At 43.3% G+C, this 16,642-nt stretch overlaps 1 protein-coding gene across 3 annotated transcripts in view; it reads left to right on the forward strand.

Annotated features, from left to right (window-relative positions):
• The window catches only part of engl (endoglin, like), a 45,886-nt gene that overhangs the window by 2,082 nt on the left and 27,162 nt on the right, over positions 1-16,642 (forward strand). For all 3 annotated transcript variants that reach the window (XM_076882960.1, XM_023153198.3, XM_076882959.1), the window contains exons 3-15: positions 368-540; positions 2,195-2,332; positions 2,414-2,588; positions 2,853-3,024; positions 4,981-5,125; positions 5,366-5,558; positions 6,153-6,322; positions 6,425-6,580; positions 9,091-9,171; positions 9,265-9,516; positions 9,673-10,161; positions 11,600-11,741; positions 11,814-11,915. In XM_076882960.1, the coding sequence (XP_076739075.1) occupies positions 368-540; positions 2,195-2,332; positions 2,414-2,588; positions 2,853-3,024; positions 4,981-5,125; positions 5,366-5,558; positions 6,153-6,322; positions 6,425-6,580; positions 9,091-9,171; positions 9,265-9,516; positions 9,673-10,161; positions 11,600-11,741; positions 11,814-11,915 (2,388 nt within the window). The remainder of the gene's footprint in view (positions 1-367; positions 541-2,194; positions 2,333-2,413; positions 2,589-2,852; positions 3,025-4,980; positions 5,126-5,365; positions 5,559-6,152; positions 6,323-6,424; positions 6,581-9,090; positions 9,172-9,264; positions 9,517-9,672; positions 10,162-11,599; positions 11,742-11,813; positions 11,916-16,642) is intronic.

Here is a 16,642-nt window from a genome sequence, read left to right on the forward strand (position 1 = left end):
GCGAATTGTAAATGTGGTATTTCCTGTGCCCAAGTCAAAGGTCTTTACTTGAAGTGTCAGAATGAAAGTGAAAGTTGCTACATAGTTTTTTTCTTGGACAAGTTCCCACCCACCCCCAGGCGGGGATTTGAGCAAATGTAGAAACATCAGAGTATTGTATCACCCACACATTAGAGGGAGAGAAAGGAGGAGAAGAAACACAATGTTTCACAATGAAACTCAGCGAGGCCTGCATGGGGAAGCACTCATGTTATTTGTTATTTTACACAGTGATCACGCTGCTGCAGCAGATATGAATGTACTTCCTGTGCATATATATTTCAGGTTTAACACATTTTGTAGTGATGCATGCACTGTTCCTCTCCAGCTCAGAGTGGAGAGCTGCACTGCTCAGTGGCTGGTCCAGTGGGTGCTCGACACCCTGTTCAGGGTCTGCTGGAAAGGTTCGAGGCAGGCCCCGGCTGTGCTGCTAGAGAACGCGGAAACAAGGAGACTCATGTCATTGCATTAAGAAGAGTGACCAACAGCCCAGAAAACAAGGTAGCCGGCTAACGATTACTTAGCAAAAACCAAGGACCCCGGCTTCAGGAGCAGGGGGGCTTTTATTTGAGTCCGGGTTTTAGCTTTAAAGTTTTGACTCAAATAGGCCGTAAGAAAGCTGGAAAATGTGATTCCAGTCACTTGCTGATCAATCAGTCTCATTGATTGTAAACTAAGAGCAGAAGCACGCAAGAACAACAAGGTTTCTTTGCCAAATGCTTTCCTTTAAAATGTGATGATAATGTTTAGCTTTAAACATCTCAACTATCTCAAATAAGCTTTTTAAATCCATTTAATTCCCTTTATATCACAAAGACATTACCTACAGAATTTCACTGTAGCACCACTGAGCTGATTCTGTTATAAAAAGGCAGATTTTATGGGAAAACATCAAAATAAATAAATAATAGTAAGTCTCAGCATGATCTTGTGGACATTTCTTTATAATAAAAGTCACAACAGTCTTGAGTGAATTTCTTTAAATATGGTGCAAACTCTCACTGATGATTGATGATGATAGTTTTATTTATATTGTGTGAAATTACATCTACAGTCGGCTCTTTGTATGGGAAGCTAATGACCCTACAAAAATACAGAGAAAACCAACAATCAGATGACCCCCTTTTGAGGAAATACTTAATGACAGTGGGAAGGAAAAACTCCCTTTTAACAGGAAGAAACCTCTGTGACTTGTTGGGGGAAGGAAGAGGGTCAAAGTTCCATGAAACCTCCTGTAAGTCTAGAATGACTAATTATGATAAAAATGTAACTGAAATGTCAAACACGATGGTGAACAGACGATTATTTGTGCAAAAGATTACAGGCTTAGTACACTGTGACACTGGAGATGTATACTCCCTCCCCCTTTTATTAGGTACATCTTGCTACAACTGTGTTGGAACCACCATTGCCTTTATAACTACCTTTCTTCCTTGAGGCATAGCTGTAGCTGTAACAGGGGGTTGCAGAGATGTTGATCCATATTGAGACGATAGCGTCACACAGTTGCATCACTGATTCCACCACATCCCAAGGGTGATCTTTTGGATCGAGATCTGTGACTGCAGAGTCCACGAGAGTGTAGTCAACTGACTGCCATGTTAAAAAAAACACAGCGTGAGATGATCTGAGAGGAAAGAAATAAATATACTGTAAGTAGTTGTAAGACGTGTGACTTCTGGGTAATTTAGTGGATAAACAAGCTACACTTACGCTGTAAAGTGAGGAAACCTCGACTCTTACAATAGAATTATTTCTTCTCTCTTGTGAAAATTTGAATTTCTACCCCTTTATTCTACTGTATCTGCTGGGAAGCCTTTGTAGGTACATATAATTACACTGTTAGTTGTGGGTCATATTATAAAGTGCTACCAAACATTTTAAGTAGCGTTAGCTTCCCAACCAAAAATGCTGAAATGTATTTAATTGCTCTAGCTGCTTACACAGGCACACAAATACAAGACTAACAAATAAGTTTTATTTTATTCTATTTGTTACATTTTTATTTGTACAAGTGCTGTAAATGTGTTTGGTGTATTTTAAGTTAAGTTTGCTACATGTAGTTAGCTTTGGAGCTACCCTAACTGTCTGAAGTACATTTATCCTTTAAAGTGCTGAACATACAGCGGACTGCCTTTTCCTCTCCTCCCTATAGGTGACAGTGCTGATGAAGCCTCTGTCTCTGTCTCCTTCTCCTATGAGGGTTGTCCACCTAGTGCTCATCTCCAAAGTCCCAGTTACCTGGTGGTTGGAGGCCGAGAGACTGCCCTCCAACCTCCAGGTCCTGGTGCAGGTCAGTCATTGTGCAGAAGAGCAGTTTTGATTGAGTGCACTCTGCAGTTTCATTCATTATAAATTTGCCTTCAACTGCTAGGTGTCCTCAAACGCCAGCGTACAGTCCAGCGCCCTGCGTTTGCACGTCCAGACGGTGCATTCATTGCCTTTTCGTCCCCGTGCGCTGCATCGCTGGGTTCTGAAGCATCATGGCAACCTGTCCTCTCTGACACACTCATCACATGGCAATCGAGTCTACCTTCAACTGGGAGAGGGTGAGCCACCAAATCCACATTCCTGTGCTCAAAAATCGAATTTAGTGGTGATTTTGTATTTAAGCTTTGCAGTTTTTATACACAAAAATATCCACAAATGAAAAATAGTTTACGGTAAAATAAACAAATGATGAATCCAAACATCTGCAAGCATCTGATGGCTTATGAGTCAGATGAGTCATTTCCCCTCTTGCTTCTACCAGACTTTTGCATTAGGTCAGCTTCCATTTCTAAACTTTCTCTTACTTTGTCTCCATATTACAGATCCAAACCTGCCTGCTGTGTGTCAGCTGCAGTCCATGTTCATCTCTCGCAACTACATGACCTCTGACTTGCAGCCACAGGAAGTGCACGGTTGTGCCCACTTGAATGTAGGTGGAGCTAGCCCTGAGGTCCACGTAATCAAGCTCCATTCATCAGGCTCAGGCCTCTGTGGGTGAGAACAAGCAACCACTTGATGTCCTGGCAAAAGCAGAAATTAGAATCTATTTACAGCCACAAAGCCTGTATATAAATGATGGTAGCCAATGTTTTCTGTTTCACTGTTTGCCATTAAAAAAAAAAAAAAAAAAGTCGAATTTCCCAGAGGAACCCACCCGAGGGATTAATAAAGTTCTATCTTATCTTATCTTATCTTATTTTTTATTTTAGCATTTTGGGTTTTTCCATCTTGCTTTTTCTAGGCAGAAATGATGATATTTGTCAGTAGGGGTGGATATCGTCACTGATTTCTATAACTAATTCAATTCTCATTCACAAGGTCCCAATTTGATTCAATTTTGACTCAGACATATTATAATATTATAATTCTGTATTATTCTGTAATATTATGATTATAATTCATATTATAATTCTGATCATTTATCAGTACATATCCACATTTTTATATCTATGTATAAAAAGAAAGCTGATACTTGTGAGACTTCATCAGAGATGTAAGCATCGTGTAAAAGTAACGGAGGATAAAATACAGAAAAACATGATGCAGATTTTCCTGGCCTGGCTTTTTATGGCAGATAACCGCCTTAAAAATATTCTGCAGAAAATTAAAAGATGAAGAAAACCGTGAATCAAGATATGAAAATTACCTGATGTAGGCTGAGCAAAGTTACAGAGGTTTTATTAGAGACACAGCTAAGCGTTTTGCAATTTGGCATATTTTGTAAAAGTTTAAGTTTCTTTGGTATGAACATCAGAAATTAGGCTTTCTTGTCGGAGGTTATTTTTAAGATAAAAGAAAAAGCAATGTGCAACAGCGCTGAACAAAACAGTAGACTGGTGCATAATAAGGAAGCGAATAATGCAGAAAACCGAGATTTGAGATGGGAAACGGTTCTTGAAGTACACTGAGGGAGAGAAAGCTGTGCAGGAAGTGGGATTTTATCGTAGTGGAAGCAAAACAGCAAAAGTAAGAGGGAATTAGTGACGATGTTTATCAAACATGAAGCGTAGTTTTGATCTTTTGCTGCTGGTTCAGCGACAAAACCTGCAGCATCAGAATCTGTGAGATGTCGGCTTTCAGCACCGTCCGTGTACGTGACGTCGGTTGAACGATCCGTGCTTTGTGTTTACGTCTTTTTGCAGAATCCGTTTCTGCTCTCGTTTTAGCTGTTTGGTGGTCGCTGAAATTGTTTTGTGGGCTTTAAGCTGAGATTCTGGTGTTTCTGGAAAAATACATTCATATTTAAAAATCGATTCAGGATTTCATGAAGCGATATTGCTTTACTCACGCTAAAATCTATTTGAATCGGGGAAATCAATTTCTAAACCCACCTCTATTTGTCAGGTATCTTTATCAAGCCTGGTTATGAGGCTGCATTACACTGCTACACATACCTGCACATTGGTTAACAAAGAAGAAAAACACTTCAGAGTGTACAGTATATTAGTACAATGAACCACAAAGCCTTAGTATTATTATCAGATAATTCACCAACAGCACAAACACAAATTCCGAGATGATTAAACATGCAACTAATTTGCTGGTAATACCTGAAATGAGTAAAGAAAATCAACAGCCTATTTATGCAAGATAATTCATAATTTTATTGGGGGGCTTACATTGGTTGGGTCTGATTATTGGGGGGGGGGGGGGGGGGGGGGGGGTCATAACCCCCCTAACCCCCCTGAAATGCCCCTAATAATATAAAGCTTAAGGCTTAATTCAGTATAAAAAGCTCAGTTTAAAATACATTCACCCATCATAGAGTAGTTATGAAGGGTACTGAAACTAGTTTAAAGTTGGATAATTTGACATAGAACAACTCTAGAGTCGCCCCCTGTGGTGATTCAAGGAGCTGCAGGGTTTTTTTTTTCTGTACTACTTCAATTATTTGGCCCCAGATGATGCCGTTTGGGTTAAACGTTGTTTTCTCTGTCCACTCTTCTTCAGCTCCATGCAGGTAGAGGTGACTGTATCGCTTGTGCCTCCAGTGGCCGACTCAAGAGCGCACAAGATTGTGTTGATTCTCAGCAGCTCTGTGCCCGTCAACTGGGCCATTACTGCTCATGGCATCCAGGGTCGCATCTCTGTTCATGTAAGGGCATCAGCTGCCATTTACATCACCATCGTGGTGGAATTTGTTTTGTTTTTTTAACACACAGCTAACAGGAATCTAAGGCTACAAATCATTCTCATTGTGACCAAATCCAAAAAGAACTGGTCCTAGCGTTACTGGCCATAGTCTAAAATACTTTATTGTATTGCTCTGTGCCACAGTGTCCTTGACTCTACTTGATCTTTACTTGTATTATGCTTCATCTTGCTGTCTACACAGTCCTCCAACAGCGTGTCTCCACCCTACCCACCTGAGCCTGGCCTAACAGTGGCCAGCACACTCGACCCTGACCTGTCTAGCATCTCGGACCTTCTCCTTTGGGCCCGTGAGAGTGGCTTCACCACGGTGACCTCATACACTGAGGCCGACCTGGCCAATCACTTTGTGATCCGGCTGGCTGAGGGAGAAGCAGGTCGGGACTCTTCTGTGTCTGAACCAACACGTTCTCACTTCCAAAGCGTAATATTTTACGCTATGTGACAAATCGTCAACATGTTACGCTTCCGGGCACCCAACACATCCCTTAATGACAAGATCGGAAAAAATGAGGAAACATGAGAACCTTTTGGAATCAATCTACACATGTTCGTTCATTTTGCTTAAATCGCTTTGGCAAACACTATTTAACACCATTAAAGTGCTGGTTAAGGTTAGGGATGGCTGGAACGTGTAGTACCGCGGGACCGTAATTCTACTGGATTTCACCCATAACCGTAGCATAAGAACGCAGAAGGTCAACTTTCGCGTTCCTCAGGAACGCCGCAGGACGTGACAAATCGTCAGGATGTTACACCTCAGGAGTGAGAATGGGCTGTATAAACTGAACATTTGAATTTCGTTTTTTCACTCAAAAGAAAGTATATATCATTTGTTTGGTCTTTTTTCGTTTAAATTATTCCATAGTATTTACTCATAGTATTTATTCCATATAGTATTTACAGCTGAATGAAGGATTTTGATGTTTGAGTGAATGGTTGTATCTCTTGATCTCCTCTCTGTATCACAGGTAAGTTTGCAGTGACGAATCCACTGGTTGCAAGGCCTCCTGAGGCAGAGGAGCGCAGGTTGAGGCAGTGGCTGAATGGTGGGAGCAGAGCAGGAGAAGGCCGGGAGGGTTTCACAGTGAACTGTGAGGGCGGACGCCTCAGCGTGACGGTGGACAGAAGCATTCTGCAGGTCTTAACTTTTTTAAAATCTAAATTAGAAGCAGCGACAAACCTAAAGCAGCTGTTCACACTGTGATATTCTGTAGTGCCTCACATCAGTGCTCTCTTTCAGAACTTGTCTGTCCCGATGGCTGCCGTGACTCTGCGTGACCTGACTTGCCAGGCTGAGTCCAATGGGAGCCATTTCCTTTTAGTGTTCCCAGTCATTTCCTGTGGGACAGAAGGCCTGCTCCTAGGAGAGCCTAGAGGGGTGCAGTACAAAAACATGGTGAGATAAGACATTTCAACAACAACAAAACATTGAAACTTTGGAGAATTTTCTGTCTTTGTTTGTTACTTGAACCCTAACTTTCCTCTCTATATCTTCTGTCACACGAGGGAAAGAATGATACAGATCTTGTCTTCGAAAAAAATCTGCATCGCTGTGGATGTAATTCAAAACAAGCTGTCAGAAAATAAAGAAATAAATAAATCTGAAGAGAGGAAACAGGACAAACAGGAAAACGTTCAGAACACAGTTAGGAAAGCGTCTGCGTTCAAAACAAAAACAAATGTCCTTTACTCATGGTACAGGAAAAAAAGGCATGTGGTGCATAACAGCCACTTGAATTTGTGTTAAGTGGAAGTTGTCCTGGTAAGACTTGCGACCCAGGTCATTGTGACCAGAACATTGCTGAGGTCAAGCCTAAAATGGGTGTTTGCGCAGAGGCAAATTAAGTGAGAGCAAATGTCCCCTCAGAGGTGGGAGGCTGGATGGAAACATGATTGAAAAACAGACAAACAACACAGGCTTAAGGCCACTGTGCTGAAGCAGTGAACTCAAATTATGTCCAAATGCTGAACCCACAAGCTGAACCACATTTATTACTGTAGAGGTAATGATGACGCTGGAGCTGGTGAGGCTGACTTGGCTGGAGATAGTCAGGCAGACTGCGGGTTAACGCAGGTGAAGAGGCAATCTGGGCCAATTTGAATTCGGGCAGGAAGGCTGAAAAGCTGATGAAGCAGGTGAGCGAGCTTCAGCTCATCCGTCCTCGTGTCTCTTCGTTAGCATACCATACTTTAAAAACAACACATGGCCCTGCTGTACAGCAGAAATATAAAAAATACAATAAGAATAATAAATACAAAAAATAAATAACAATAAAATAACTTGTCAGTTACCCACTAAGTCAAAGGCCAGCTAATAAAAATTAATTAAAAATGAGTAAAAACAAATTAAAAACCAGTAAAAGGATCTTAAAATAGATCCTAAATTCAATTGGAAGCCAGTTTAAGGAGGCCAGAAGCAAATTAATGTGCTCAAATGTTCTTTTACCAGTTAAAAACCATGCCACAGCATTCTGCACCAGTTGCAGGAGTGACAGAGGGCCCTGGCCAACCTCTATTAAAAGGTAGTTGCAGTAATCCAACCGTGAGGTTATAAAAGCATAGATGACAGTTTCCAAGTCAGGCCTGGAAATTCAATTTTTTGTTTTCGGAAGATCGCACCGAGTGGCAGGAAAACATGAAAACATTAGTGGCCCAAGAATAGATCCCTACGCTACACCCCATGGCAGAGGGGCCACAGAGGATGAAGCCGAACTCAACTTAACGCAAAAGCTCCTGTTAGAGAGATATGATTTTATCCACAAAAGTGCCGGAAATTTCTACACAATGCTGTAGTCGAGAGATCAGCAGGTCATGTTGCACTGTGTCAAATCAGCAGTCATATCCAACAAAACAAGAAAGACATGTTTAACCTTTATGAGAGCTGTCTCTGTGCTGTGAAACGGCTTAAAGCCGAACTGAAGAGCTTCTGGAATTTGAAAATCATTTAGATAGTCTATCAGCTGAGTGTGAACAATCTTCTCCAGGATTCCTCTTCCTTGCATTTGTTCTAACAACCTTGCTAGACAGAAAAGATGAGAACGTTTAGAACATAGACTGCAAATATTAGAGGGATGTACCTTAAACCTGTATTAATTTTAATGGACAGCAGGGGGCAGTTCTTCTGGTTTTCAGAAAAGTTTGGTTGTGTAGAAGTCTGTGGGAGAACATCCCTCAGCTTCCTCCATCTACTTTACGTTCTTGATCATGACACATATAACCTTCTTGCTACGTTGATGAAAGTCACAGAAAAATAAATGGGCCTTAAAGAAGACTAAAGGTTGTAAACATGAAAATCTTGATGTCAGGTTTTCTCAAATGGGTTGGCCCAAGATCACTGAAGCAGGGGTGTAGCTGAAGAGAGGGGTCTGGGGTACCTGCACCCCCAACATTTTCAATGTACTCTTTAGCGCAACTATGTTTGAAAATTCAGTAGATCTGTCCTTAGTTATAGTCACTTTAATCTGCAAATTATTCAACAACTTTTTTTACAACTCTCTCTGAAAGACGTCTAATCAAGGAATAAAGCCAAAGACGCTGGAACAAACTTCTAAAGTTAGATTTTTGTCATGTAGTTGCAGCAAGTTTGGGAACATTCGAGACTTGGTAAAGTCAAAGTAGGTAATGAGAGTAGCAGGTTTCTATACTGACCAATCATTAGTACCTCATCAGAGTAAAAATTTAGAACAGAAACAGAAAATAGCAGAGGGCATGAAACTAAGCTTACACACCACAGGATGAATGTAATTTATACATTATGATGGTATTGATACTATTTGTATATTTTATCATTTTTGTGTGGAAAACACCACCTGAAAGACTCATTTTCATAGTGGAAAGATATGCCCCAGGAGAAGGAGACTGAGAGTGACTCTGAGTTTGATTTCTCTGTTTGTCCTTTTTGACCAGCTGTTACTATGGAGGGACAAACCTCAGACCATCCTTTCACTCAATGAGACTGAGAAGTCCAAAGGTCCACTTGGCATACGTGTGAGACGTCTGTGTGTCTGTTTACATTCATCTTATATTTTACAGTTTTCATGCAAGATTTTTCATACATAACCTTGCGCTGTTTTCTTTCAGTTCAGCTGTTTTTCTGCTGTCCCTGGCCCTCCGAGCAGCGCTGCTGCTAATGAGAATGTAAACACTGTGCAGACAGAACTGGTCCCCTGGGTGCCAGAGGGCTTGTGGCCCACCCCAGACCTAAGCCACTTCCCAACACCCAGACACAGATCTGGGCCTGTTCTTCTTTTGGAGCTTTTTGTCACAGACAGCTACGAGCAGAGGCGGATTGGTCCGTGTGTCATCACCGCTGACCAGCGTGTCTATGTCCAGGTCTTTTTCATGTGTTTTCTCTGCTTCAATTTGATATTGTGGTGTAAACTGTCGCACTAACTTCTTCACAGCTTACTTTTTTAAATACATCTAATGAACATGAAAGCTACTTAATTATAACTATGATATATTCTGCATCATTTTTTTCTGCTGCAGATTTCAGCTAAAGCACCCCTCGCAGATGTCGTGGAAGTGAAGTCATGTGTAGTCTCTTCTTTCTCAGACCCCAAAAAATCGCCTTTCTGGACTGTGATAAGTAACGGCTGTTCCTCTGACCCCTCACTGACCTTCAGTGCGAAGTCAAAACATGAGCAAGAGGAGACTGAAGATAACGTTGAAGCAGTAGAGGAAACGGAAGAGACAGAGGGCCTGGGAAATGGCAGAATTGATCAAACAGGTGAAAAAGCAGAAAGTGGAGGAGGGAGAGACAAGAGGACCATGAGTGTGAGAGAGGAGATACAGCCCTTAAGATTCAGCTTCATTCTACGACCAGTTTATAACGACTCAATGCAGTTCCTCCACTGCAGCCTGCGCCTCTGTGTCTCTGACACAACTATAGGGGAACCCATGAAGGAAACTATAAAGAATGACTGTCAGGGCAGGCCACGCATGCCTCTGCTTCTATCTAGATCACCCGGGCATCAGGTAAAAAAACCCAGAAGAAATAGCAAATAAATCATCTTGTCAAAAGCACTAAGATGGAGCAGGGAAACTGTAGCTTGGTCATTTGTAAAAAGTGCCTGTTAGGCTCCTTGTGGAGCGTTTGATGAGAAGATTGATAACCATTATGTGTTTGAAAGCTCACTGAGAAACCTAAAGCCAGGAGCCAGTTAGCATACCTAGTCTTAGATTTTAAAAAATGTAGGTAAAGTGAACCGTGTTAGCCTTCACACCAAGCTGTGTAAGAAAGTAGGTCAGCTTTATTTAAAACAATAAAGAGCCAAATATTTGCTAAAAACACGTTTGAATGTGCAACCTTATATAATAGTTCTGTAGTAGAGTCATGGTAAACACCAGGACATCGTTTTGTATATCAGGGGAATTAATCTGGTCCTCCTCAGGTCCTATAGTTAGATAAACTGCAAAAGTCACAGGATCTACATCTCGGACTCTGCAGGACTCAGTTAGCATGTTAAATATTACAGTTCACGGCAGTACAGTTAGAAAAAGACTGAATAGGTGTGACCTGTTTGGAATACAAACATGGCAGAATTACTTGGATTTGAAAATTTGTATCTGAACAAATTTTCTGGAAAATTGTCCTCTGGAAGGACAGGAGCAAAGTGGAGATGTTTGGCTATAATGCACAACACCGTGTTTGGTGAATACCAAATGCCTCATGATTTGGGTTTGTTTTCCAGCATTCTGTAATTACTGAGTCAACCATGAACTCCTCTGTATCCCAAATTGTTCTACAGTAGGCCATCTGTTCAACAGCTAAAGCTTCACCCAGACTGGGTCATGGAACAAGACAATGATTGCAAGCACAGCTGCAAATCTACTACAGAGTGGCTGAAAAAGTAAAAAAATCAAGGTTTTGCAACTGCCCGCTCAAAATCCAGACCTCACCCTGGCTGAAATGCTGTGATGGGGCCTTAAGAGAGCTGTGCATAAATCAATGCCTGCAAACCTCAATTAACTGAAGTAACTTTGTAAGAATACAAAAAACATATTATTATTATACCAGACTGCCTTGAGGCAACTGTTTTGATATGACGCTATATAAAAATAATTGAATTGACTTCAAAAGGTGATTCCAGAAGCTAATGAATTATGGGATATACTCACACAGCTTCAACATTTAATTTTCTAATTTTTGTTGAATAAATAATGACACAGGTTCATGTCTTGTTTTGTACTTCTGAGGTTATATTTACCTAATTTCATACCTGCCAAGGACCAGAGTATGTTTAATATACCCTGATATATAAAACCTTAGAACTGAAACGGTTTAGTTTCTTTTTAAAATTACTTTATTATGATTTATGCTTTTTAACACTTACGTTTTCCTCTGATATCATGGCACTGGAAGGTGAAGCCAGTATAACTAAAGCATAAACCTTTTCCTGTATTCCCACTTCAGTGTGAGATCAGAAACCTCTCCAGACCCATGGTGGTCACCCACCCGATTAGTTCACTGTCACCTAAAATGAGGAACCCTACTGGCCAAAGAATCAAGAGACTCAGCGTCACTCCGCTGGCCAGACCAGAGCCAGAGCACAGCAGTGAGTATCATTTACTGTATTTTGGTGATGTTACTGTCTTTGTCTTTAAAATATATCACCCTCTGACTCTAGACCGGGTGGTGGAGACTGGACCAGTGATGGGACTTGTCTTTGCAGCCTTTGTAATGGGTGTCGGTCTGATGGGGGGGTTGTGGTTCATCTATAATTATACAGGTAACAAAGGCAGCTTGTGCGTTCTCTGTATGTTGTCATCTTATCAAGTTTCATTTAAATACAGGTTTATACACCAACTGCTCCCAGACTATTCTATAAAAGTCTATGAAAGAAACAGCAGCACAGGAAATCATATCTTTAGTTATTTTCACTTATTTATATCAGATATCAGCAGTAACAGAATTATCATTGTATTTCCTGATGATCAGAATCTAAAACATATTTATTGTGCGTGCATTGTTCATTTGTGTACCTCACATATTTCTAGGGATGGGTACCGGTGTGCACCGGTTCTGACATAAACGGTTCAGACCGAAAAGCAGCGCACATTTCGGTGCTTTTTTTTCCTGAGCTGTGATACACTTCTAGCCAATCATTTTACGTTTCCGAGGATAGTAGGCGGGTCCAGGTACGTACTTTCTTTTAGAGCAGAGCTACAGATTAAAAATGCCCAAGGCGAAGCGGTCAAAAGTCTGGCTGTACTTCACAGCAAAATATGCAAACTCAGCAGCCTGCAACAAGTGCTTTAAGCTGATACTGTGATACTGTCAAAGGAGGTAACACCTCAAATCCGATGAAATACCTGGCGACGCATAGCGTTTTTTTTAAAAGCCCAGAAATGCGCCGTATTTGATAGCTTGTCACCACCCGATCCGTACCGGAAACCCGATCGGTACCCCGCATGCGCGAAAGGTTTCTACTTCCGGTCGTAGCGTTTTACGATAGTTATGGGTCAGAGTAAGAGTTAAGATGTTAAGAATAACAAGTATATCTTAAAATGTTTGCAATAATGAAGCGTTTCAGTACAATGTAGACAAAAACGAAAAATAAAAAGAAAGTTACGGATCAGGACTCTCCGATCCTTACTGCGCATGTGTAAAGTCTGACCGTACAAATCCTTCTCTACAAATCGGGTCTACCCGATCAATACCGAGCATGTGCAGATGTTTTCTTCTTCTTCTGTTCGTTTAATGGCAGTTTACTCTCCAGTGTACGAGGATACCGCCACCTGCTGACCGAGCGAATAAACCCTATTATAAACTGAATTATCGTCATTACAAACGTGTGTTAAATCTGATTTAGCGATAGTCGAGTGTGTTTATGCTTGTCTGTGAGGAGAGGATTGTTGGAATAGTGATGATGATGTGCGCTATCACTGTCAATTGTCAGTAAACACTTAATCTGGCTGATGAATCTACACGTGAGATATTACAAAGTCTGCATTATTAACTCTGTAATTAGGCGCCATCCTTCTTATTTTACGGCGCTGTTGCTCAATCGGGGGACGCTCTCTGTTGAGGAGAAAAGCATGAATTTCTTTGCATACGGATTATCCATTGTTTAAATGTCCCGGGCAGTCGAAAAGGAGGCAGAGCTGTTGAGAAATGCTAGGAGCTAACTGGGCGCTAACCGTATCAATCAAATATATATATATATATATATATATATATATATATATATATATATATATATGGTTAGACTACACGCCTTTGGAACAGAGGATCGCAAGTTCGATTCCTGCCTGGGGCGTCTGTATCCAGTAAGGGTCCTAAGGCTAGACCCCCTATGCTAAGCAAGCCTACCGCAGACATGAGCGAGACAGATAAATATGAAGGCATGCCGGCTCGGACGTCGCCCGGATCAACAAGGTCCGCGTCAGGTGTTGAGGAACCAGGGCACCCTGACGAAAAGTGGGCTACTGGAACAAGAAGGCATCGGTGGGCAAGGGACGAAAACAGGGCGTTGTTGGAATGCTACTACGCAAGTAACCCCGGCGGAAGGGGCTACATGAATAGGATGAGGGACCTATGGATTCTTCGATACCCAACATCCACAATGACGGCGAAACAACTAGTAGCTCAGTGTTCCAACATTCGAAAGAAGGGACTGCTCTCACAGCTAGAGATTGACGAGGTACAACACAAATGCTACGGCAAGGAGGAGTCAGGACGCCAGGTCAGGGGGGAGATATCATCACCCCCACCCGAGATTGGGTACATAGCCCCAAGTGTGATAGGAGAAGGATCGTTGAGTGCGAGAGGAACTGACCTGAAAAATAGGATCATGGCCAAGCTTGAAACCTGGATCCCCCGTAGCCGGTTACCAAGATTACGTGAAGTACCCTCAGAAGGTCTGCTAGATGATGTTAATGCAGCACTACGGGCAATACCTACAACCACGATTACCGACACTAACAAGCTGATCTACAATACGGCAGCAGTGATCAGTGAGATGCTTGGCTACAAATTGAACAGCCACAAGGGGCAGTACCCTCCATGGCGAAGGAGGCTAGAGGGCAAGATCAAAGTAGCACGGAGAGAGGTTAGCCCACTAACGGAGTTGCAGAAAGGTGCGACGAATAAGGTGCCTAAGAAATACAGCAAGCTGTCCATACCTGAGGCCTTGGAAACTGCCAAGCAAAGACTCACAGCCTTGGCCAGCCGCTTGAGGAGGTACACCAGAGAGATAGAAGGCAGGAGAATAAACCAGCTGTTCTCCACAGAACCAGCAAAGGTGTACTCTCAGTGGCAAGGGAACAATAAGAGAACAGCACCACCAAGGCTGGAGACGGAGCAATACTGGAAGAGCATATGGGAGAAGGATGCAACCCATAACGGCAATGCTCAGTGGCTAGAGGATCTGAGGGCAGACCACAGCGACCTCCCTGAACAGGGTCCAGTAACCATCACAGTGGCAGATATCCAAGAAAGGGTCTCCAGTATGAAGAGTTGGACAGCACCAGGGCCCGACATGGTTCACGCCTACTGGCTGAAGAAGCTAACTGCACTCCACGAGCGTCTGGCAGCACAAATGAACCAGCTGCTAGTTAACGAGAGACACCCGGAATGGCTAACTGAAGGCCGGACGGTCCTGATCCCCAAGGACCCCAAGAAGGGACCGGTCCCCTCCAACTACCGACCAATAACCTGCCTCAGTACTACATGGAAGCTCCTGTCAGGCATCATATCGGCTAAGATGAACAGGCACATGGGTCAATACATGAGCGGGACACAGAAAGGAATTGGCAAGAATACCAGAGGCGCAAAACACCAGCTACTGGTAGACAGAACAATCAGCCGAGACTGCAAGACCAGACTGACCAACCTGTGCACTGCCTGGATTGATTACAAGAAGGCCTATGACTCAATGCCCCACAGCTGGATACTGGAATGCCTAGAATTGTACAAGATCAATGGGACCCTAAGAGCCTTCATCAGGAACTCAATGGGGATGTGGCGTACAACACTAGAGGCCAACTCCAAGCCCATAGCACAAGTCACCATCAAGTGCGGGATCTACCAAGGAGATGCTCTGTCCCCACTGCTGTTCTGCATAGGCCTGAACCCCCTCAGTGAGATCATTAACAAGACTGGCTACGGATACCGACTACGGAACGGAGCAGTTGTCAGCCACCTCCTGTACATGGATGACATCAAGCTGTATGCCAAGAGTGAACGAGACATCGATTCACTGATCCACACTACCAGGCTATACAGCAATGACATTGGAATGTCGTTCGGACTGGAGAAGTGTAGTCGGATGGTAACAAAGAGAGGGAAGGTAGTCAGAACTGAGGGGATTGAACTACCAGAAGGCAACATTGCAGACATAGAGGACAGTTACAAGTACTTGGGGATCCCGCAGGCGAATGGGAACCATGAAGAGGCCGCTAGAAAAGCTGCAACCACCAAGTACCTGCAGAGGGTCAGGCAAGTCCTGAGGAGTCAGCTGAATGGTAAGAATAAGATCCGGGCCATCAACACGTACGCCCTGCCCGTGATCAGGTACCCTGCTGGGGTAATAGGCTGGCCAAAGGAGGAGATAGAAGCCACTGACATAAAGACAAGAAAGCTCCTTACCATGCATGGAGGGTTTCACCCCAAGTCCAGCACCCTGAGGCTGTACGCTAAGCGGAAGGAAGGGGGCCGGGGACTGGTGAGTGTCAGCACCACAGTCCAGGATGAGACAACGAACATCCAAGAATACATTGGGAAGATGGCCCCAACTGACCGAGTGCTCAGTGAATACCTCAGGCAGCAGAAACCCAAGAAAGAGGAGGGAGACGAGGAACCATCATGGAAGGACAGAGCCCTGCACGGTATGTACCACCGGCAGATAGAGGAGGTGGCTGATATCCAGAAATCCTACCAGTGGCTGGACAAAGCTGGACTGAAAGACAGCACAGAGGCACTAATCATGGCAGCACAAGAACAAGCTCTGAGCACAAGATCCATAGAGGCTGGGGTCTATCACACCAGGCAAGACCCCAGGTGCAGGCTGTGTAAAGATCCCCCAGAGACAATCCAGCACATAACAGCAGGGTGCAAGATGCTAGCAGGCAAGGCATACATGGAACGCCATAACCAAGTGGCCGGCATAGTGTACAGGAACATCTGTGCCGAGTATAACCTGGAAGTCCCGAGGTCAAAATGGGAGATGCCCCCAAGGGTGGTGGAGAATGACCGAGCTAAGATCCTGTGGGACTTCCAGATACAGACGGACAAAATGGTGGTGGCTAACCAACCGGACATAGTGGTGGTAGACAAACAGAAGAAGGCGGCCGTAGTGATCGATGTAGCGGTTCCGAATGACAGCAATATCAGGAAGAAGGAACACGAGAAGCTGGAGAAATACCAAGGGCTCAGAGAAGAGCTCGAGAGGATGTGGAGGGTGAAGGTAACGGTGGTCCCCGTGGTAATCGGAGCACTAGGTGCGGTGACTCCCAA

The sequence above is a fragment of the Maylandia zebra genome, linkage group LG4, assembly GCF_041146795.1.
Source record: "Maylandia zebra isolate NMK-2024a linkage group LG4, Mzebra_GT3a, whole genome shotgun sequence".
Taxonomy (NCBI): domain Eukaryota; kingdom Metazoa; phylum Chordata; class Actinopteri; order Cichliformes; family Cichlidae; genus Maylandia; species Maylandia zebra.